The sequence below is a fragment of the Myxocyprinus asiaticus genome, chromosome 18 (assembly GCF_019703515.2).
Source record: "Myxocyprinus asiaticus isolate MX2 ecotype Aquarium Trade chromosome 18, UBuf_Myxa_2, whole genome shotgun sequence".
NCBI classification, from domain to species: Eukaryota; Metazoa; Chordata; class Actinopteri; order Cypriniformes; family Catostomidae; genus Myxocyprinus; species Myxocyprinus asiaticus.
The window spans coordinates 36,798,499-36,821,347 of record NC_059361.1 but is presented as its reverse complement, the minus strand read 5'-3'; the positions used below and the strand labels follow the sequence as shown (position 1 = coordinate 36,821,347).

Below are 22,849 nucleotides of genomic sequence, written 5' to 3'. Positions count from 1 at the left end.
TGTAAATTAGTGTAACCTAACACAGATCCATTTTCATTTGTGAGATTACCTTGTTGACATTCCTAAATCCATGCAAGATACCATGCTGGTGTCCAATACTGCAATTAGTATTCATGACACATTCATTGGTGCACATTTGCATTGGTCTTCAGCTATGTACTCAAAATGAGGTCCGTTATCCTTTATAGACAATGCTAATTTTGAATTGAGCCGAACTAAATCAACTTCCCAGATCGATAGTGTCTTTTAAAGGTCACAGCGGTTAATACTAAACCCTCACGACCTTTAAAAATGCTTCTGGAAACTGTGTTAAATTTCCCTCCATGTCTTTGAGAAATTTTGCTCTAGTTGTGCAGTTTTGAAAGCGTAGATTCTGGTGTGCACAGCTGTGCACAATTCTAAAACCTGACAGGAAACATCTCCCTGAACTGATCTTAAACACACAGGAAGAAGGAGATCAGAGCGATGTTGCATTTAGAATCTGCAGGTCTCTTGAGCTTGTTTCCTCCCATACTAAGACAAATACCCATCTCTGGCAAGAAAACACGATCTATTAGTATTCAGAGGTATTTGTGCGTTAAGTGTGGTTCAAGCATTCTAAATTATACCTTTTTACAAATGAATAACTTTAGAGGCATACAAATGTTTACAAATCATTTGAGGTTCATAGAACATTGAATTCATGCTGTTCATTAGTATTGTATTTATAATAAATAAGATTCATGAAGTACCATTGTGACAACACACGCACACGCAAACACACACACACACACACACACACACACACACACACATGTTGACTTAGCTATCTAAATAAGTACATACAGATACCATATACTTGAAAATAAATATGAAAATCTTATTCTGGTTACTGTAGACTGTTTCTAGACAAATACATTATATGATAAATTGTGTTAGATTTAATCAAATGTGTCCTCAAATTATAATTTAAGGCCACATCGACACTTATTGGTTTTCCTTTGAAAACTCAGTTTTCAGTTTCATTACGTCATCGTTTCCAAAGTTTTTATGTGTTTATTGTGTGTACCCCACTCCTCCTCCAGCTATCTGAATCTTTGATTTTTGTTTGAGACATGCAGGCTCAGATGTCTGACCTGTATGAGCCTGTGTGTTTGTGTTTTATCCAGTGCCCTGTTCAGATCCTTTAAATATTTTTTTCATGTAACTTTCAATGAGATCTATAGCGAAAGACCTATAGCTGGTGTAAACAAAGGACAGTTGCCCTCAGTCTGTGTTGCTAGGAAACAAACTTTAAAACATACATCTATAGATGAAGTTACTGTTTACAAACAAACGCTCCTCCCCACCCCTTCCAGGTTCTTTTGGTAGCCCAGAAAAAAATTGCTGTCTATGGGCGCTTCGTGCAAATTGCACCGAAACTGCCCAAAAAGTGCTGTTTGTAGTGTTGGAACACCCTGTTTCCCACAGATTATTGGAGAGTGGGGCTTCTTTCAATTTTCACCAGATTGTTGCATCAGGAAAAACTCAGGATTTTACATAAATGATAATAATTCACGGATCACCGTCATTGTTATTGTGTCTGCTCTATTAGACACAATTGACCCACAGCAGTTGTTGGTGGATATTAACTTTTTTTTTTTTTACAAAGAAATTATGTAAACTCTGATTGTAAACTGCTTTTTTTAATTTCCAAAGTGCTGTCACTGTGACAGATTTGAGGTCAAATATAATTTAACGATGATCTTATCTGATCAAGACCACCATATACGATATAACAGGAGGAACAGATCCCATCTCCACCACCGCAGCGCATGGACTACTGTTTGTGAAAGGATAAGTGAATAAAAATAATGTCATACAGCTAAAATGATGTCTTTGCTTTTATTTTGAATGCAGTAAATAATATTGTTCTATCGAAAATGGCTGTTCTTAAGTTTTGATATGGAATAGGATCATATTGATGTAAAACATTATTATTTATTGTATGTGGGTTAATCATTTAAGGAATTAAGACACATTGTATGTCTGATGGTAGTTTTCATTTCTAAGTACACAAATTCTTAGGCTTTAGAAGTGTGTTAAATGTGTGAGGATGTGTATTCATCAACCTGTTACATGTCTGACATAATCATACAGGCTCATTGAACCAAGTATAAACTTGTTTTGCCGATATTTCAGAAAAGAACCCACATAATTTATTCACTGTAAACCATATATATTTATTTATAATACATTTTTATTAACATTAACAGACATTATAACATTCTATACAGTTTAAAAGATTATTAAAACTGCAGCGCTGCCTATTTCCACCATTGAAATCTGCAGCTTGAAAGAACCCGGAAGCGCGGTTTCCTGCGGTGTGACGTCAGAGTAATTTCATCTATAGAAATTTGAATGAGTATACATACTCATAAGTGAAACTCTTTCCTTGTAACCAACACCCCTGTGTTTAGTTACACTGCAGACATGCATCATGAATGGCCCTCATATAAACAGGTGTGGGTCCTTTAACTTGAAGAAAAAAAAAATGCTCTAGAGACACAGTATATAGAGACACAATATCTCTCTCTCTGTGATGTTTTAAAGTCAACATGAAATTAAATTTACATTATTTACTTATACACATTCCATGCCTTAGCACTAGTGATTTATTTTAAACAGAAAGAAATGGTAAAATATTATTTTTAAAACTGTTTAAAATGATGTACACTCCCATGATATAAAGACTTTAATTATATCAGTCTTAGAAAAAAAGCTGCTTTTTGTAGCACTGTTATGTTGAGATCATATGACCAGCTAAGTATTGCTAATTTTATTTTGATAGTCCTCTGTAATAGGATGCATTTTCTCAAAAAAATCATATTAACCCTTAAATGCATATGTTTCACCAAATATTATTACATACTTGGGTCTTTAGAGACCCGGCACATATATTTATCACAAATGGATATACAAAATGCCAAAATAGTATCACATTTTTAAAAGATTTTCAAGACAATTAGAAAATAATGATATATTTTTACACAATTTTTCATATATCAAAGAGATGCATCAAATATAGATCAGGTTCATTACTTCCACACTGAAATTTGGCTGTCAAACACCACATATTGAGCTACACATATGTATTTTCTCGGGTGATTTTTTTTTAGTGTAAATATATATATATTCAGTCTAAGTATACATAATTTCAGTATTAGACCTAAATGACAATAGTCATTCTGTTACACTTGCTATAGTTTACTTCCACGTTGCTTCATGAAATATCAATTTCAAATGTAAATCAAGTCAATCACTGACACACAGCGCCACCTTGAGTAAGAAATAGTATGTATATGATACACGCATATGGAATACTGATAATTCACCATTGTCACACAGAAAATTTACGTAATATACTGTAGTAGTTATTTGTATGAATATACTACTCATTTGTCTTGTAATAAACAATATATATATATATATATATATATATATATATACACCGATGATCCATAACCTTATGATCACTCACAGTTGAAGTGAATAACATTGATCATCTCTGAACAAGGCCACATGTCAAGGTCTGAGTAGATTAGATGATAAGCGAACAATCAGTTCTCGCAGTCAACGTGTTGAATGCAGGAGAAATGGGCAGGAGTAAAGACCTGACCGACTTTGATAAGTGCCAAATTGTTATGGCCAGATGACTGGGTCAGAGCATCTCTGAAACAGCAAGGTTTATGGGGTGCAACCGGTCAGCAGTGGTGAGTATTTACTGACAGTGGTCTGAGGAGGGAAAAAAACACAAACCGGCGAGAGGGTGCTGGGCGCCCAAGGCTTATCGATGCGCGAGGGCAACAAAGGCTATCCGGTCTGGTCTGAACTTACAGAAGGTCTACTGTGGCACAAGTCACAGAAAATGTTAATGATGGTTACGGGAGGAATGTGTCACAACACACAGTGCATCACACCCTGCTGTGTATGGGGCTGCCTAGCCACAGACCGGCCAGAGTGCCCATGAAGACCCTTGTCCACTGTTGAAAGCACCTACAATGGGCACGTGAGCGTCGGAACTGGACCTTGGAGCAGTGGAAGAAGGTCACCTGGATGAGTCCCATTTTCTTTTACATTATGTGGACAGCATGTGTGCAGTATACCTGGGGAAGGGATGGCACCAGGATGCACTGTTGGAAGATGACAAGCCAATGGAGGGTGTGTGATGCTCTGTGCAATGTTCTGTTGTGAAACCCTGGGTACCTAATCATCATTACAGACCAGGTACACCCCTTCATGGCAATGGTATTACCTGATGGCAGTGGCCTCTTTCAGCAGGGTAATGTGCCCTGCCACACTGCACACATTGTTCGGGAATGGTTTGAGGGGCATGATGAAGAGTTCAAGGTGATGCCCTGGTCTCCAAATTCACCAGATGTCAATCCGATTGAGCATCTGTGGGATGTGCTGGACCAACAAGTCCGATCCATGGCGGCTCCACCTCACAACTTACAGGACTTGAAGTATCTGCTGCTAATGTCTTGGTGCCAGATACCACAGGACACTTTCAGGGGTCTTGTAGAATCCATGCCTCAGTGAGTCAGCGAAGTTTTGGCTGTACGTGGAGGACCAACAGCATAATAGTCATAATGTTTTGGCTCATCCGTGTATGTGTGTGTATATATATATATATATATATATATATATATATATATATATATATATCCTGTGAAAGTAAACTTATATAGATATGATTACATAGAATAATAAAAATATGATTTATGTCAAATATGATTTATTGCAAAAATAAATAAATAAATAAATCAACTATTACAAATCTAGGGTCTTTAATGACCTTATACACTTTTGGTAATCAAGCAGTTATAAAAAAAATATATATATAATTGTTGCAATTTTGCCTTTTTTTTCTTTTTCTTTTTTACACTATTCAAAAGAGAAAGGTTGAGGAATACTAAAGAGGTGTGGGAAAGCTCCAAAAAATAATGAAGTACAAGGGGTGGAATGAGGTCCCTGGTTACTAAAGACAACAACTAAAGTCACAACTTACAGGACTTGAAGTATCTGCTGCTAATGTCTTGGTGCCAGATACCACAGGACACTTTCAGGGGTCTTGTATGGTTAACCATGGCTAACTACGCTCGGTCTACACCAACTCTACATGGCGCAAGCTGATACGTCCCTTGAACGTGATATTTTAAGCCAACCAGCTCACATTGTGCAAATGATAGGTCAGTTTACATTTAATCTGTTTGCCAATCAACTTCTGGACTCTGTCTTTGTCTAACATTTAAATGTGCAGTTAAGTCGATTTCACTGCAGCGTGATACGAGAGTTTTCTTTCTGAACCCTCCACCTCCCCAGCACCACGTGTCTGCTTCACAGGGATTATAGTCACCAAAACCAAACCTACCAACTTGTCATATCATTATAACACCTTAAATGTATTCTGAGTGTTGTCATGACTAAAATATTTTACGCAAAAGTTTTGCTACATCTACGCCACTAAGCATCTCCACAACATTAAAGTCGTTTGATGTTCAAAAACGAGCTTTCATGTCGTGTCTACCTAAAATATTTAATAGTTCTCACTACAAAAAAATTATTTGTGTCAATAATGCGTAAAAGAAAATGGAATGGTATATCAATATGTATTGACCAATCAGCATGCAGGACCGAAACTAGCAGTTTTATAATATGCAATATACAATACAACATACACACTGCTCTGGATACATTTGCCTTGGGTTTCTAGTAGGGTTAAAAGGAGATACCTGTTGCAGAATCATCCAAAGTTAACCACATTGACATATAGGCTAATATACCTGCTCCAATACGATAAGCAGTATGCATGCATTCAAGACCACTTTAAGCCTGACTGACACCATTCCCGAGTTTTCTTTTTAGTAATGAGGGAACCTGTAAGAGCCTCCATAGCATTCTGTTCTCTCCCCATTCCTCTCAGCATGGCCCCAGGGATAAGCGATAACAAAAAAACAAAATAGTTGGCTACCATAACAAAGAGGTAGCAAAGCCTTTTATTCTTCCTTTAAATTGAATTTTTCCACTGTCTCAGAAATCTTCCGTAAAGCTAAAGTCCTCTTTACAATGAATAGATATCCCTCAGAAATGTGACATAGGCAGGCCTCGATTGTCAGGAATCTTTACTCAAAAGCCGCCTTTGCTGAAGGATTATCCCACATTTAAACATTTCAACTCAGTCACATCAAACCACTAAAACAGCCCTTTAAGTCAAACAACCACACAGCTCCACATACAAGGGACTCCATCTTTTGTTTTTGTTGTCGTTGTTGTTTCCCTCCTCTTTTGTTTTCTCTTTGATTCATAAGAAAATACGAAAAGGCTTGCTGCTATGTTTTGCCTCCACACAGTTGTTCTTGCCGTCTTCTTTATTTCTAAGACAGTCACAATTTCAAGTAGCTGCAGACGTTTTATTTAACTTTGAAAAATACTTTCCGCTTTAGTATGTAAGGGCTGAGAAACTATCCCATCCCAGACTTCTAAACACATTGCGCTTGCTGGCAGTGAAGCTGCAAACAAAGGAAGTTACCTTTGAAGAGCGAAGCGCAAACTGTAAAGAGGGAGGATGGTGGTTATTGGTGAAAACAGACTAACTAAACTGTGCCCAAGAAAAATTTTTTACAAAACGGCAATTGCGAGTGGGGTGGCCAATGGGGTGGCCTGGCCACCCCCTAGCTCCGCCCCTGCCAGCAACCCTTTGAATGAAGCTTATCAATTATAGAGAAACAGTGCTGTTATAAATGGCCTTGGGTTCACAGGAATACTGTACAAACACAACTACTTAACTTGATTCAGTAATTTAGAAGTAGAATATTCAAAAGTGGCGTTCACAGATCTACCCCAGAAATCGTTCTTGTAAACAAAATGATAACTCCAGGTTATTACAATTATACATAGAATTACTGTGGATTCTTGACATAGACTATCTTACAATTAAATAAATGGCTTATGGCCTACTTACAGTACACCAGGATTTTATTTTCAATGCGACAAGATTACACACCAAAGCAATGCATCCTTAAGGAACCTATCATACCGAGTAATAAAATATGGTGATCAAAACAACATTTAGAAGTGTAGGTCTTTAAAATGCGCCTTACACAGGTGAAAAAATACTTGATTTCTTTCACAAGTCTCATCTGGGCTTGTTTTGTACATAAAATAGCATTACGTGCTCCTTTCTTTATCATTTTACCACGGAATCACTGTTGTGTGTGTGTGTGTGTGTGTGTGCAGAGATTCATTTATTTTTTGAGATAACAACCTCTGTGGCTCTATCATAGAAGAGAGCGTAACGGTCAACTAGCGTGTTACCATACAATATCTAAGGGACCACTGCATTATGCTGTTTAATGCTAAGATTGAAGGCTCACATTGGTAGAATGGCTCGGGTGTGTGTGTGTGTGTGTTACCCTGTGTTTCAAAAGGTGTCCTTTGTGCAACGGCTGTGGCTCCTTTGGCTTAGATAGATGACGCTGAAGTGCATTCCGAATTACTGATATTTTTGAGCCCTATACCCTTCAACCCTTCATAGCTCTCACTCTAGAGGGCAAACCCTCTGGAGTGATTACGACATAGGGATGAGCCCTTTGGAATGGAACGCACCCTGTGTGTTGTGAAGTGTGCATCAGTGTAATGATTCTGGGCAGACACATTACAAAGTTTCCGCCATTCACACCAGTGTTTATGCTGTATTAACGGTAAATGCGTTAATCATGATTAAGAAAAATGAACGCATTAAACTTTCACTGCAGGCCTTCTGTCCCAAATTCTGAGGTGTGCATCATACCTCAAGGGTCTAACTTTAGCTTTTCACTTCAAAATTAAAACATTATTTTTATTTCACAAATCTAAATAAATTATTGTGTCCACAAGCCCATTATTATCAAATAGACATAAACACTTTTAATATTCAACCAAATAGAATTTCACAGATCACTATTGTCTAATGACACAAAATTAAATCAATTAACCTCAAAACTGTTCTGATGGAATAAATCGTACAAATGTTGATTTTCTGGTGGAATGTCATGATTAAGAGAAGCACAGTCATTTAATACATTGTGTTTAGATGAGCTTTAGTGCCATCTATGGTCAAGAGAGAAAGTTAATGTGGGGGGTCAGCTTATCTTGGCGGGCATATTCCCCCATCCCCTATACTTCCTGCAACCTCGTAAAATAGCCAATCCATGATGTTATCTGCTATGTTTTTTTTTTTTTATATGGAAGTCCAAGCAAGGCATGACACTTGTGTTGAGTGGTGCATTGAAGCACTGAAGCGAGTCGCGTGAAAGTGTCTTTAGGAAGCTGCCACTAGACTGAATGGCATCTTCATCTGAGGTTTTGTTGCCTTTGAAGGTTGTTCATCTGGACAAGGAGGATGAGATACAGAAGATTCCTCTCCAGCCCCCATACTATGACATGGCACAGTCTGAGTCCACCGCGTTTACCGATAAGCCGGTGAGTAGTGCTGTTAAACTCATTGCTGTTTATCCATTCTCTTGCTTTGGTGGTATCAGTGAAAGTAGGCCTCTGGAGTGTGACTGCTAGGGAGTGCATCCTCTTATGCATGTCGCAGAAGATGAATAGCCTTCAGAAACAAGTTCATGTTGAAAGAACCAGAGGGATTTATTTTACAGCTTGTATTGTGTCAGCTGGAAACAGATGACAAGTTTAGCAGGGGTCTGTAATTCAGCAGACACTGCAGTGTGTTTCAGGGTCACTGCAGTGTGTTTCAGCATTTGAAATGCTCTACATAGACATTAACTTTGTGGATCATACAAATCGCACACCTCACACAAAGAACATGGGAGACTTCACACCTAATTGATTTTAATAGAGTTCAGTCATGACAATTCTCTAATTAAATTTAAGGTGTTATAATGGATATAAAATGTTGGTAGGTTTTGTCTTGGCGGACTAGATCTGCGCACGCTGCTGCTGCTGCAGAGCAAGTATGAAGACTTGCTACTACCAGAACATACACAGACATGTTATGTTGAACATGTCAGACATGCTGCTACTGCTGAACAATTAGACATACATAAGACATACTGCATCAAGCAAGTAGGACATGCTGTTGCTGCACAATTAGACATACACTACCAGTCAAAAGTTTTGAAACACTTAGTCATTCTTTATTATAATTTTTTTTTTTTTTCACATTTTAGAATAATAGTAAAGTCATCAAAACTATGGAATAACATAAATGGAACTATGGGAATTATGTTGTGAAAATCCAAAATAAATTAAAACTGTGTTATATTTTAGCATCTTCATAGTAGTCACCCTGTGCCTAGAATGTGCAGACATGTACTCTTGACATTTTCTCAACCAACTTCTTGAGGTATCGCCCTGGGATGCTTTTTAAACAGTATTGAAGGAGTTCCCATCTATGTTGGGCACTTATTGGCTGCTTTTCTTTATTATTTGGTCCAAGTCATCAATTTCAAAAACTATTTTATTTATTTATTTATTTATTTTTATAAAATTTTAGTTTTGTAATGAAATAAATTAATATGGTGGCACAATTATATTTTTGTCTACAAAACTATTTTCAAACATTTAAGCATACGCCTTCAGATCAAAAGATTTTTAAGATCATGAGAAACATTTCAGTCAAGTGTTTCAAAACTTTTGACCGGTAGTGTACATACAATACACCATGAAGCAGATCTAGACAGTGCTGTTGGGGAGGAGGAGGGTTTCAGAGAGAAAACAATTGTAGCGTGCTGCGGTAAAACTTGCTTACCTGCAAATTTTAGACAAATTAAATGTCAGTTAAAGAGAGAGTACACAAGTTGATTGACTTAAAGATTACATGTCAAAAGACCTTTCAGCTTGTGCCATGTAGAGTTTCATGACAGAACTTAAGTTCCCTATCTGTCACTCACTTGAAGTTGTGTCGATGTAGTGACACTAGGGGTCACTCTTGGGAGCCTGAGACACCTCTGGTCTTTGATAAAAGGCCAATGAAAATTGGCGAGTGGTATTTGCATGCCACTCCCCTGGACATACGGGTATAAAAGGAGCTGGTGTGCAACCACTCAGCCAAACGGTCATGCTCATTGAGCTGAATATTACTGTTTAAGTAACATTCACCTCTGCTGGATCTGACGGTGCATTTCAGCGGCTTCTCCCTCCTCTGCACTGGTTCACTGCAGAGAACGCCCCTGGCTGCTTCGGCAGAAAAACTAGAGAGTATATTTTCTGAAAGAGCATTTTTCTCCTCTAAAAGAGTATATACTTCTCTAAAAGAGCGCACACACGGAACATCTTTTTAAAGACGCGTCTTTTCAAAGATGCCTTTCCGATTGTGTGTTATTCCTGGTTGCGGTCATTATCTCTCAACTTCGGATGGACATGATCGCTGTCTTTCATGTCTGGGCGCGACACACACGGAAGCAGCGTTTGTGAATGGTTCATGTTCTTACTGCGAGAACATGACCAGGGCAACGTTGCGGTCGCGGCTTGCTTTCGGCTCCCCGCCTCGGTCCTTCTACCTACAGGTATGAGGCCAGCGCGGCTAGCACTGGGGGTGATTTGGGGACCCCAATGGGATAGTCTCCGCCGGATATCCCCCCGCGGACCTCCCATTCCCCAGCACGCTCGTCTGCCCCAGTCGGGCTTCCGGATGAGTTCGCCGGCTCGTCTCACGGCGAGTCTGGCTTCTTGTTCGGAGCTCGTGAAGATGATGAGCTCTCGAGCGCAGCATCGGACAGCGGGCTTGTCCAGTCGGACGTAGAAGCCTCAGCTGGGCTTCCCCCTTCGGGAACGATCGCCCAGTCACAGGCCGATGCCAAAATGACGGACATGATTTCCCGGGCGGCCGCGAGTGTCAGGTTAGAGTGGAACCCTCTGCTCTTCCCTGAACCCTCGCAGCTTGATGATTGGTTTCTGGGCTCGCAGCGCCGCTCAAAGCAGCCGTGCCCCGCTCCAGTGCCATTCTTCCCAGAAGTGCATGAGGAGCTGACGAAGTCGTGGGAGGCACCTTTCACTGCCCGGCCCCATCCCCCTGCGGTGACTGCACCGGCTCCGCTGCAGCCCACCCCTTCGGCCCGGCCCCGGCATGGAACCCACCGCAGGAAGCCGACGCCACCCGTCTCACAGCCGGCACCGAAGAACCCACGGAGGTCCTCGAAGCGCCCCTGAGACGGGCAACCCAGGGACGAGGGAACCCACTCACGTGGAGCTGGTAGGAAGACCACTCCATCCCCCGGTGGAGGGCCGGGTGGAAAATCTTTTGTTGCCTTTTTGTTTGATTTCGCCGCACACCCAAGTGGCTGTGGTACCCAACAGTTCGGCAAAAGAGCAGCTTCCTTCCTCCCTGGGTCACATATCCGGTGCGTACGGTCATCACCACGACTACCGTCCATGGACTTTTTCTTGCAGGATTGGCGCTCCAGGGGTGCCCTTTCTGCCCCTGAGCGCCCAGCTGTTGTACATATCCGCACCCGATGTGGCAGTCTCCACGGGTTACGAGGACAGGCCTCTTCCTCCCTCGTCCCAGGCTGTTCCGGAGGTGGTCACAAGGAGCCAGGTAAGTGCTTCGATGTCAGCATGGCCACGACGTGCTATAGCACCTCACGCTCCGCCCCGCCGCGAGGCCCCACCTGCCGGTACGTCCGACGATGTTGTCCCCTTGGTCCCCCTCACACGGAATTTCAACGCGTGGCTCGCACTTTCCAATCCGTCGCGGTGGCTGATCCGGACCGTCTGACTCGGCTACGCGATTCAGTTCACCAGGCGCCTGCCCAGGTTCAGCGGTATTCACTTCACCTTGGTCAAGAGCGAAAACGCCGCCACCCTGCGCGCAGAGATCGCTACCCTCCTACGGAAGGATGCGATAGAACCTGTCCCTCCAGCCGAGATGAAGAAAGGGTTTTACAGCCCCTACTTCATCGTACTGAAAAAAGGAGGTTGGTTGCGGCCAATCTTGGACCTGCGAGTACTGAACCGGGCTTTACACAGACTCCCGTTCAAGATGCTGACGCAAAGACCCATTCTAGTGAGCGTCCGGCATCAAGATTGGTTCGCGGCGGTAGACCCGAAGGATGCGTACTTTCACGTCTCGATCCTTCCTCGACACAGACACTTCCTGCGGTTCACGTTCGAGGGTCAGGCATATCAGTACAAAGTCCTCCCTTTCGGCCTGTCCCTGACTCCTCGCGTCTTTATGAAGATCGAGAGGCTGTCCTTGCCCCGCTAAGGGAAGTGGGCATTCGCATTCTCAACTATCTTGACAACTGGCTAATGCTAGCTCACTCTCAAGATGTGTTGTGCACACACAGGGACCTGGTGCTCTCACACCTCAGCCGACTAGGACTTCGGGTTAACTGGAAAAAGGTCTTTTCAGCCCTTGGACCGACCTCTCATTTCTACAAGCAGGTGTTCCTCTAGAACTGGTCTCCAGGCGCGTCGTGGTCATGACAGATGCCTCCAAAACGGGCTGGGGTGCTGTTTGCAATGGGCACACAGCCACAGGCCTCTGGACAGGCCCGCGACTGCATTGGCACATCAACTGCCTCGAGTTATTGGCAATTCTGCTCGCCCAGCATATGTCAACCGCCGAGGCGGTCTGCGCTCTCGTTGTATGTCACAACTCGCCCGCCGTCTCCTTCTCCGGAGTCAGCAGCACTTCAAGTCGCTGTGAGCCACTCACATCCCGGGCAACCTCAAAACTACAGCGGACGCGCTGTCACCGCAGGTTTCCCTCAGTGGAGAGTGGAGACTTCACCCTCAGGTGGTCCAGCTGATTTGGAGTCGATTTGGACAGGCACAGGTGGACCTGTTTGGCTCCCAAGAATCCTCCCAATGCCCGCTCTGGTATGCCCTCACCGAGGCTCCCCTCGGCATAGATGCGCTGGCACACTGCTGGCCTCCTGGCCTACGCAAATATGTGTTTCCCCCAGTGAGCTTGTTTGCACAGACCCTGTGCATGGTCAGGGAGGATGAGGAGCAGGTCGTCCTGGTAGCACCCTATTGGCCCACCCAGACGTGGTTCTCAGACCTCACGCTCCTCGCGACAGCTCCCCCCTGGCGAATTCCCCTGAGGAAGGACCTTCTTTCTCAGGGACGGGACACCCACTGGCACCAGCGCCCAGACCTCTGGAATCTCCAGGTCTGGCCCCTGGATGGGACACGGAAGACCTAAGCAGTCTACCACCCGCGGTGGTAGACACGATCACTCAGGGTAGGGCCCCCTCTACGAGGCGCCTGTATGCCTTTAAGTGGCGTCTATTCGCTAAGTGGTGTTCTTCCCGACGCGAAGACCCCCAGAGATGCGCAGTCGGATCAGTGCTTTCCTTCCTGCAGGAGAGGTTGGAAGGGAGGCTGTCCCCTTGCACCTTGAAGGTGTACGTTGCCGCCATAGCAGCACACCACGACGCAGTCGACGGTAAGTCCTTAGGGAAGCACGACCTGATCATCAGGTTCCTAAGAGGCGCCAGGAGGCTGAATCCCTCCAGACCGCGCCTCGTTCCCTCATGGTATCTCTCCGTAGTTCTTCAGGGTCTACAGAGAGCCCCCTTTGAGCATTTGCAGTCAGCCGAGCTTAAGGCACTCTCCTTGAAGACTGCCCTCCTGACTGCACTCACTTCCATCAAGAGGGTAGGTGACCTGCAAGCATTCTCTGTCAGCGAAACATGCCTGGAGTTTGGTCAGGGTTACTCTCACGTGATCCTGAGACCCCGACCGGGCTATGTGCCCAAGGTTCCCACCACCCCTTTTAGGGACTACATGGTGAACCTGCAAGTGCTGGCCCAGGAGGAGGCAGACCCAGCCCTGTCATTGCTGTGTCCGGTGCGCGCTTTACGCATCTATTTGGATCACACGCAGAGCTTTAAAATCTCTGAGCAGCTCTTTGTCTGCTTTGGTGCACAGTGGAAAGGAAGCGCTGTCTCCAAGCAGAGGATCTCCCTCTGGCTCATTGACGCCATAACTATTGCATATCTCGCCCAGAACATGCTGCCCCCGGTAGGGCTACGAGCCCATTCTACCAGAGGTGTAGCGGCTTCCTGGGCCCTGGCCAGAGGTGCCTCTCTAACAGACATTTGCAGAGCAGTGGGCTGGGCAACACCCAACACCTTTGCAAGGTTCTACAACCTCTGGGTGGAACCGGTTTCGTCCCAGGTAGTGGCACGCAACACAAGCGGATAAGCCCGGGATATCCGGCCGGGTGTATCACTTGCACATAGCGCCTTCCACCTCCCTTGGAGCTGAAGACGTGCGCCATTAATTCCCAGTAGTGTTCACAAACTTTGTTGCCTGGTTGACTTCCTCTGAGCCCTGTGACAGTCGAGTTTTCGGAGAGACTCGCTGCCGGCCCAGTACACGCGCTAACTAAGAGCCCTGTTCTGGGGTAGGTGCTCCACATGTGACATTTCCCTGTAAGGCTAACCCCATGCGATATATATCTTCCACTAGTTCGTTTCCCTGCTGGCAAACTTTGTCTCCCTTGGGCAGAACCCCCATGCCCCAGTCTCCATGTTAGTAGTAACTCCTCCCCCATTGGGCAGGATCTACCTTGAAGGCTCTCCACATGGTTGGAAAGACCATTTGACGTATTCTTCCACTTAAATATCCCCCCCCTCTCTTTGGGTGAGGTGTGGTCTCCGTGGTGTCTTCCCCTTGGGAGGGACACCCCCCGACTAGACCTGGTGGACCAGCCGGATAATCCCCCTTCTTTTTTAGGGAGTGGAAAAAGAGAAGGGGAAAAGAGGCCATGACTGGGTTAAGCCTGTCTCTATCTTTGGGTAGTCGACTTGTCCCCAAAAAGGGCCGTTCGACACTCATAACTATGTTGGGGGAGGTTACGTGTCGACCTGGTGTGCTGGCTATGAGGCACACAGCAGTCTGCCCACCACACACCGCCAGTTCACGTAACACAGTTCAGCCAGTTGTGGCGTTTCGTATAGGGAACCCTAGTGTCACTACATCGCCACAACATCAAGTGAGTGACAGATAGGGGACGTCATGGTTACTTGTGTAACCTCCGTTCCCTGTTGGAGGGAACGAGACATTGTGTCCCTCTTGCCACAATGCTGAACTACCCGCTGAAATGGTCGGACCTTATATCGGCTTCTCAGCATAAAACCTGAATGAGTGGTTGCATACCAGCTCCTTTTATACCCGTATGTCCAGGGGAGTGGCATGCAAATACCACTCGCCAATTTTCATTGGCCTTTTATCAAAGACCAGAGGTGTCTCGGGCTCCCAAGAGTGACCCCTAGTGTCACTACATCGACACAACGTCTCGTTCCCTCCATCAGGGAACGGAGGTTACACAAGTAACCATGACGTTTATTTCAACGCTAGCATGTTGTCAATTACAAAAGACAAATGATCCGCACTCCTTTTTTCAACTTTTATTCCATTTTATTTTTTTCACCAGTCAGAATACCAGTTAGCATGTTTCTAAGCTATCGGCGTGATACTTTAGTAAGCACAAAAATACATAGCACACACAAATATTGGCAAAATTGTGCATTTTTAATTAGCTTGAACTATTTTATACTACTCGGTCGAAATCAAACCCAATCTGTATTGTCTTTCTTTGATCTGCATCTTAGGGGCTGTTTACACGACAACAGCGTTTTGGGGCCTTAAAACGCAAACTTTTGAAAACGGGATTCAAAGTGCAAGTTTTTGAAAATGATGCCGTTATCATCTCCATGTAAACATACAAAAACACGAATTTGTGATAATGATGACGTCATGCGCACGTGTATTACGTGTTATATCAAGAATTATGGATTGATAGGCATCAATTTGAGATGTATAATATGAATACTGGTGTCTGTGCAAATAACAATAATCAACAGTTTATTCATTTGGAGTGTTTTGTATGGAGTGTGAACATTGTATAGTAGGCAGAACCTGCAATTTGAAAATCTTGAAATTAATGTATGGATTCAGATGCAAAAAATATATTTGTATTTTAAATGTTATTTATTTATTTACTTTATTTTATTTGATGTACCTTTACCCTGCAATTCATTCACCCACCGCTTATGTATATAGCCTATAGACAGAGATGTGATGCCATGTAAAGTATTCAATGATATGCTTAGAATATGAAAACATGTTGCAGTGAAAATGCATGTTAGATCCAGTGTACACAAGACCTCTTTCTCTGTCCGAAGATATCCATATATCAGAGTTCTATCTGATATCCAAAACCAGTCAACATCTTCAGCTTGTTATGTAAACTTACTCTCCTACCAGCCTGAGTCCGCAGGGGTAGAAGAAGGCAGGAGACAAAGTGATGGTAAAAATGAGCAAAATTTATTGAATAATCTTGAGAGTCCAGTCTATAGGCATGCGTGTGTGTACTTCAAAACAACACACAAGACATTCAAAACTACAATGACGGACTACAGGACTGTGTTTGTGCTGCTCAAGATTTTGAGTTTATTGACGCTTCTCCAGCAAAGTAATTGTAGTAATTATGCAACCTCATCGTCCGTACGGACAAATTTTGCCATCTTCTTTGTTTGTATTCACCACACTGTAGAAGAATGCGTAGTGTTTCTTTAGAAAGTGACATCGCCAACTACTGGCCTGGCATGCATAATACAGTATTTTTAGTTGTTTTCGTGGATCCGTGTGAACGGGGATCATTTTGACAACGTTGCCGTCTGTACGTGAAACTTTTCAAAAACGCAAAGGAAAAACTTTTTCGTTTTTAGTACATCGTTGTCGTGTAAATGAACCCTTAGATGTTTTTTTTTTTAATTTTTTTTTTTAACTGAGCTTATTACAATGCATTATGCCATTTCCTGCTCCGCAAAGGATACACATGATGGTGCCTTAGAATTTGACCAAAAGAAGATATCTTAGAAGATATCATAATTATGCTTCCTAGATTTTGGATGTCAGTAGCGTGCCTATGATGCCTTAATATGCTGCCTATGTAGGCAGCTCTCTAGGTTTTGGAATAGAATCCTTGTTTCAGTCATTTATCTGCAAAGCCATGAAGCAGTGCAGTCTGGGAATACCTTTATATCAGAATGCACATACTTACATCACATAATTTAATTAGAAAAGCATCATACCTCCACTACAAACCAAACACTTGGTGAAATCCAATCTCTTCTGTTTACACTAAGCTTGTCTGTCCTTGCTGTGAGGTTTTCATTCTACTCACCTCATCTTTTCCTGTATAATGGTACTCTACAGTCCAGGCCTAATTAAGAGAGTAGTTACCCAGCAACCCTGTGTGGACAGATTGAATGGAACTATATCACAAATCCTTGTATTTTTTCCCTCTGTTCTCAATTGCAGGTCTTGTTATATTGGATGTGTGGGCTTCTCGAGAATTGTGTTGCATGCCTCTTTAAGGGTGTCTACACACTAGAGATCTCTCTGACAGAGTGAATTCATACAGTAAATTGGTTTACGAAAAGATGTACCTGTTTTCTGAAGTTCTCATTGGTCAACACATGCCTGCAAAAATTGAAATTCTTTTTACATTTATGATGGAACATTACTTTCGTAAACCCTTGTGTTGTTTCCTTTACATACGTGAGACCATCTCCATTGAAATTAGCATTCTCAGACTGTGACAAGGAGGAGGGCATGGCTAAATCAGCTGATCAGCGGGAGTGCGAGATAAAGGGCAGAGAGAGGTGCACGCGGCCGCGCTGCATGTTTGTTTATGTTGGTTTTAAGTTGAGTTTGACATTAAAACTTTGTTTACTGTTCAGCTGGTTCCCGCCTCCTCCTTGCCCATTCTTATACTGTTACACAGACACAATGTAAAGTCTAATGTGTAGGTGCCCTGAGTGTCATGTTTACTTGCCTACTATAGGCTCATTGTTTATCATCTGGGGTTTTTAGTAGTTTTGTTGGGTTTATTGTATGTGAAAATGTCACATTTGTCAAATTTGCATTTGACGGCATGCCATGGCTGTGAAATGATTGGTATCTCATTCCCGTTAAACACAGCAATGCACTAGCTGTGTGTTTTAAGAATGTGGCTTTTGTTTGGACAAAGTTATTTGTTGTTTGGCAATTCTTGTAATGGAAGGAATAAAAAGCATGCTATAATTTTGTTGCTACATAAGTGAAAGAACACAATTTTATGCACAGATAATGTAATTTGAAGATCTGTTGCAAACATCGCGCGCACACACACACACACAAAAATTTAATATGGGTATTTTTGACGTGGTTTCCAATTTTAGAATGTGACTTTGAATGTGGCATTTGAATATGAGTGTCATCATTGAAATTTTAATGTAGAAATTTATATGACAGTGTAATATCGGATGTCTAAAATTCTTATCATATTATATCAGAAAATCATATTTAACTGAATTTGTGTGAGTGATCTGACGTTATGAAAAGCTTGTGTACAATAAATGGCATTTTGGCATTCACGGCAAAGGGAAACAGAACCCATGCTGTGAAACGGTCTTTATTCGCCTGGCACACAGTAGGTATAATAATAATGACGCAGCTTACAAGATAAGATGTAATTCAAACATTTTTATTAAGTTAGTTCCAGAGCAAACTGCATTAACAGGTGCACCTTTTCAGACCACAAACATGTGCTCTTCTTTCATTCTTCTTTCATCTCTTGCCTCACAAGAGAGTGTGTTCCTCTCATTAAAGCTTTAGTGGGAACAAGTGAAAGAGGAACAAATATTTCCAACATCCAACAAAATGAGGAGACAGGGAACATATTTACAATATAATTGTTATATAAAAAATATTTAAATAGTATAATATGACGTATTAAATATTATGCACAAATAAATAAAAATATAAATAATTAAATAATGAATAACAATAATTAAATGAAATAGAGACAATGAATAAATAACCAAAACTGTCACATTAAGTTTAATTGCACCTATGGGGTTTTTAGTTCGACTTCAATAAGCCTTGTTCTTACATAGAGATTTTTTTTGTGTAAGCCTATGTGTTTTAAAGGCTTCTTAAAAAATAATAATAATAATAATACACACACACACACACACACACACACACACACACACACACACATATATATATATATATATATATAAGTGTTTATTTGATTTTCAATTAACCAACCTACATTATTTTTCTCTGCAAAAACTAGGCAACAGCTGTGTTATTAGCAACAGGGCAATTCACGTAACAGTGACAGTGAGCAGAAAGCTTACATAACCAGTTATGACAGAGATTCGATCAGATGACAAGAAAACTGGTAATCGCATTGGCTGAAAAATCCTGATTGGAGCATCCCTACTGTAGGGGTAATGTTAGCTACTTCTCAGAAAAATAACAAATTTGATCTTCAGCCATCTATCCCGACAAATCTATAACATGTTGATTCCATCTTAGTCTAAGATAAGTGCCCTTACAAAAATCAAGAGTTTGTCACAAATTTGCCACTGGTTATTTTCCCATGCAAATGAGCCTTGTGGCAAACTTGCGGCAAATTGTCCATTGTTGCCAAAGGTTTGCTGCAGGTTTAACGATACTGGTAAAGAGCTGAAAACTTCTGGGAGACATTTGCAGTGAATCACAAGCTCATTTGCATGTGAAAATAATGAGTGGCAAAATTGCAGAAACTCTAGATATTTTGTAAGGGTTACACATGTGTTTGCAAACTGAAAAGAACATCTTTAACACAAGATAAAATACAACAGTATTGTTCTGGTGAAACAGAGGTGGCAGTGACAATGCACTATACTGGCTACATAAATCTTGCCTAATATCGAGGAAGGCAATAACTAATAAAAATCACACTGATGGCAGGCCACATACAGTGCATCCGGAAAGTATTCACAGCGCTTCACTTTTTCCACATTTTGTTATGTTACAGCTTTATTCCAAAATGGATTAAATTCATTATTTTCCTCAAAATTCTACAAACAATACCCCATAATGACAATGTGAAAGAGGTTTGTTTGAAATCTTTGCAAATTTATAAAAAAAAAAAAAACAAATGAAAAAAAAAAAAAAAAATCAAGTACATAAGTATTCACAGCATTTGCCATGACACTCAAAATTGAGCTCAGGTGCATCCTGTTTCCACTGATCATCCTTGAGATGTTTCTACAACTTGATTGGAGTCCACCTGTGGTAAATTCAGTTGATTGGACATGATTTGGAAAGGCACACACCTGTCTATATAAGGTCCCACAGTTAACAGTGCATGTCAGAGCACAAACCAAGCCATGAAGTCCAAGGAATTGTCTGTAGACCTCCGAGACAGGATTGTATCGAGGCACAGATCTGGGGAAGGGTACAGACAAATTTCTGCAGCATTGAAGGTCCCAATGAGCACAGTGGCCTCCATCATCCGTAAATGGAAGAAGTTTGGAACCACCAGGACTCTTCCTAGAGCTGGCCGCCTGGCCAAACTGAGCGATCGGGGGAGAAGGGCCTTAGTCAGGGAGGTGACCAAGAACCCGATGGTCACTCTTACAGAGCTCCAGCATTTCTCTGTGGAGAGAGGAGAACCTTCCAGAAGAACAACCATCTCTGCAACACTCCACCAATCAGGCCTGTATGGTAGAGTGGCCAGAAGGAAGCCACTCCTCAGTAAAAGGCACATGACAGCTTGCCTGGGTTTGCCAAAAGGTACCTGAAGGACTCTCAGACCATGAGATACAAAGATTGAACTCTTTGGCCTGAATGGCAAGCGTCATGTCTGGAGGAAACCAGGCATTGCTCATCACCTGGCCAATACCATCCCTACAGTGAAGCATGGTGGTGGCAGCATCATGCTGTGGGGATGTTTTTCAACAGCAGGAACTGGGAGACTAGTCAGGATCGAGGGAAAGATGAATGCAGCAATGTACAGAGACATATTTGATGAAAACCTGCTCCAGAGCACTCTGGACCTCAGACTGGGGCGAAGGTTCATCTTCCAACAGGACAACGACCCTAAGCACACAGACAAAATAACAAAGGAGTGGCTCCGGGACAACTCTGTGAATGTCCTTGAGTGGCCTAGCCAGAGCCCAGACTTGAACCCAATTTAACATCTCTGGAGAGATCTGAAAATGGCTGTGCACTGACGCTTCCCATCCAACCTGATGGAGCTTGAGAGGTCCTGCAAAGAAGAATGGGAGAAACTGCCCAAAAATAGGTGTGCCATGCTTGTAGCATCATACTCGAAAAGACTTGAGGCTGTAATTGGTGCCAAAGGTGCTTCAACAAAGTATTGAGCAAAGGCTGTGAATACTTATGTACATGCGATTTTTTTTTTTCTTATTTTTTTCCGTTTTTTATTTTTAATACATTTGCAAATATTTCAAACAAACTACTTTCATGTTGGCATTATGGGGTATTGTTTGTAGAATTTTGAGGAAAATAATGAATTTAATCCATTTTGGAATAAGGCTGTAACATAACAAAATGTGGAAAAAGTGAAGCGCTGTGAATACTTTCCAGATGCACTGTATAAACATTAGACCTAATAGTATATAAAAAAAAAATAATTATTGGGCCTGGATCGAACTTGTGATTGTTGTTGGCTGCTGCTAAAAAAATATATATATAATTTTTTTATTATTATTTTAATTTAAGATATAGTGATGTTATGACTACTTCCCTTACAAACATCAAGAGTTCTGGCAAACATATTATTCACTCATTATTTTCACATGCAAATGAGCTTTTCACCACTACCGGGGGGAGAGTAGCAAACTTCTGGCAAACATTTGCAGCAAATCGCAAGCCCATTTGCATGTGAAAAAATAATAAATGGAAAATTAGCAGAAAGTTTGCAGCAAGATCGTGGCAAGATTGTCAGAACTCTAGGTTTTTTGTAAGGGTTGTCTCGCTTTCTTTGCTTACTGGTTTCAGTTTGCACTGTGAAATCGGATAAAATGCTTATTTTCCAATGTTTCATCCTTCCATGTCTTAGCTAGCCAATGCTAATGTTTGCTAGTTAGAGTGTCTCCTTGGCTGTAACGTTTGACAATGACAGCGACAAACGATGAAATTGGATTAATTTTGTGATTCAAACTGCTGTCATCAAACTATCACTATAAAATATGCTAGTGCATCGGGGGAACCCTGGAGTATAAAGTTTCTGGTGTCCATGTAAATGAGCTATTATAATTTGACATCCATTCGATCTTCGCAGGAGTTATTACTCATGAATAACATCATTTAACGGCAGCTCTATACTGTTTAACCAGTGTGGTTCAGATGACGGATGTGCATCATAGTTCCCTATCTGTCACTCACTCAACATTGTGTCGATGTAGTGACACTAGGGGTCGCTCTTGGGAGCCCCAAACACCTCTGATCTTTGAGAAAAGGCCAATGGGAATTGGTGAGTGGAATTTGCATGCCATATGGGTATAAAAGGAGCTGGCTCACAACCACTCATTCAGATTTTTTCTTCGGAAACGAGCGGTGTTCATTCATTGAATTCATTCATTGAATTCCACTGCCGTTCCATTCACCTCTGCGTATGCTGTTGGATATACGCCACATTTCAGCGGTTTCTCCCCCTCGTGTACGAATAAGTGCAGAGAACTCCCCTGGGCGCTTTGACAGCTAAAAGAGAGTATATATTCTCATAATAAAAGAGTATATTTTCCTCTAAAAGAATGGCACTGACGGATAGTGTCTTTTTAAAGATGCCGTTCCGTCTGTGTATAGTTCCTGGTTGCAGTCATTACCTCTCCGCCTCTGATGGCCATGATCGCTGCCTCACGTGTCTGGGCTACAGCCACGCTGAGACAGCGTCCTTAGATGGCTCATGCTCTCACTGCGAGAGCATGACCATGGCAACGTTGCGGTCACGGCTTTCCTTCTTAAGGGGGAAAGCCACTCAAGCTGCTCCCTGCCCCGGTCCTTCTACCTACGGGTATGA

General features: G+C 42.2%; 1 protein-coding gene across 2 annotated transcripts in view; it reads left to right on the top strand.

Annotated features, from left to right (window-relative positions):
- The window catches only part of LOC127455715 (nectin-1-like), a 327,445-nt gene that overhangs the window by 272,476 nt on the left and 32,120 nt on the right, over positions 1–22,849 (top strand). The window contains exon 8 of one of the 2 annotated variants that reach the window (XM_051723783.1): positions 8,380–8,481. The exons of the other annotated variant lie outside the window; for it this stretch is intronic. Coding sequence (XP_051579743.1) covers positions 8,380–8,481 — 102 coding nt within the window. The remainder of the gene's footprint in view (positions 1–8,379; positions 8,482–22,849) is intronic. 2 annotated transcript variants of the gene reach the window in all.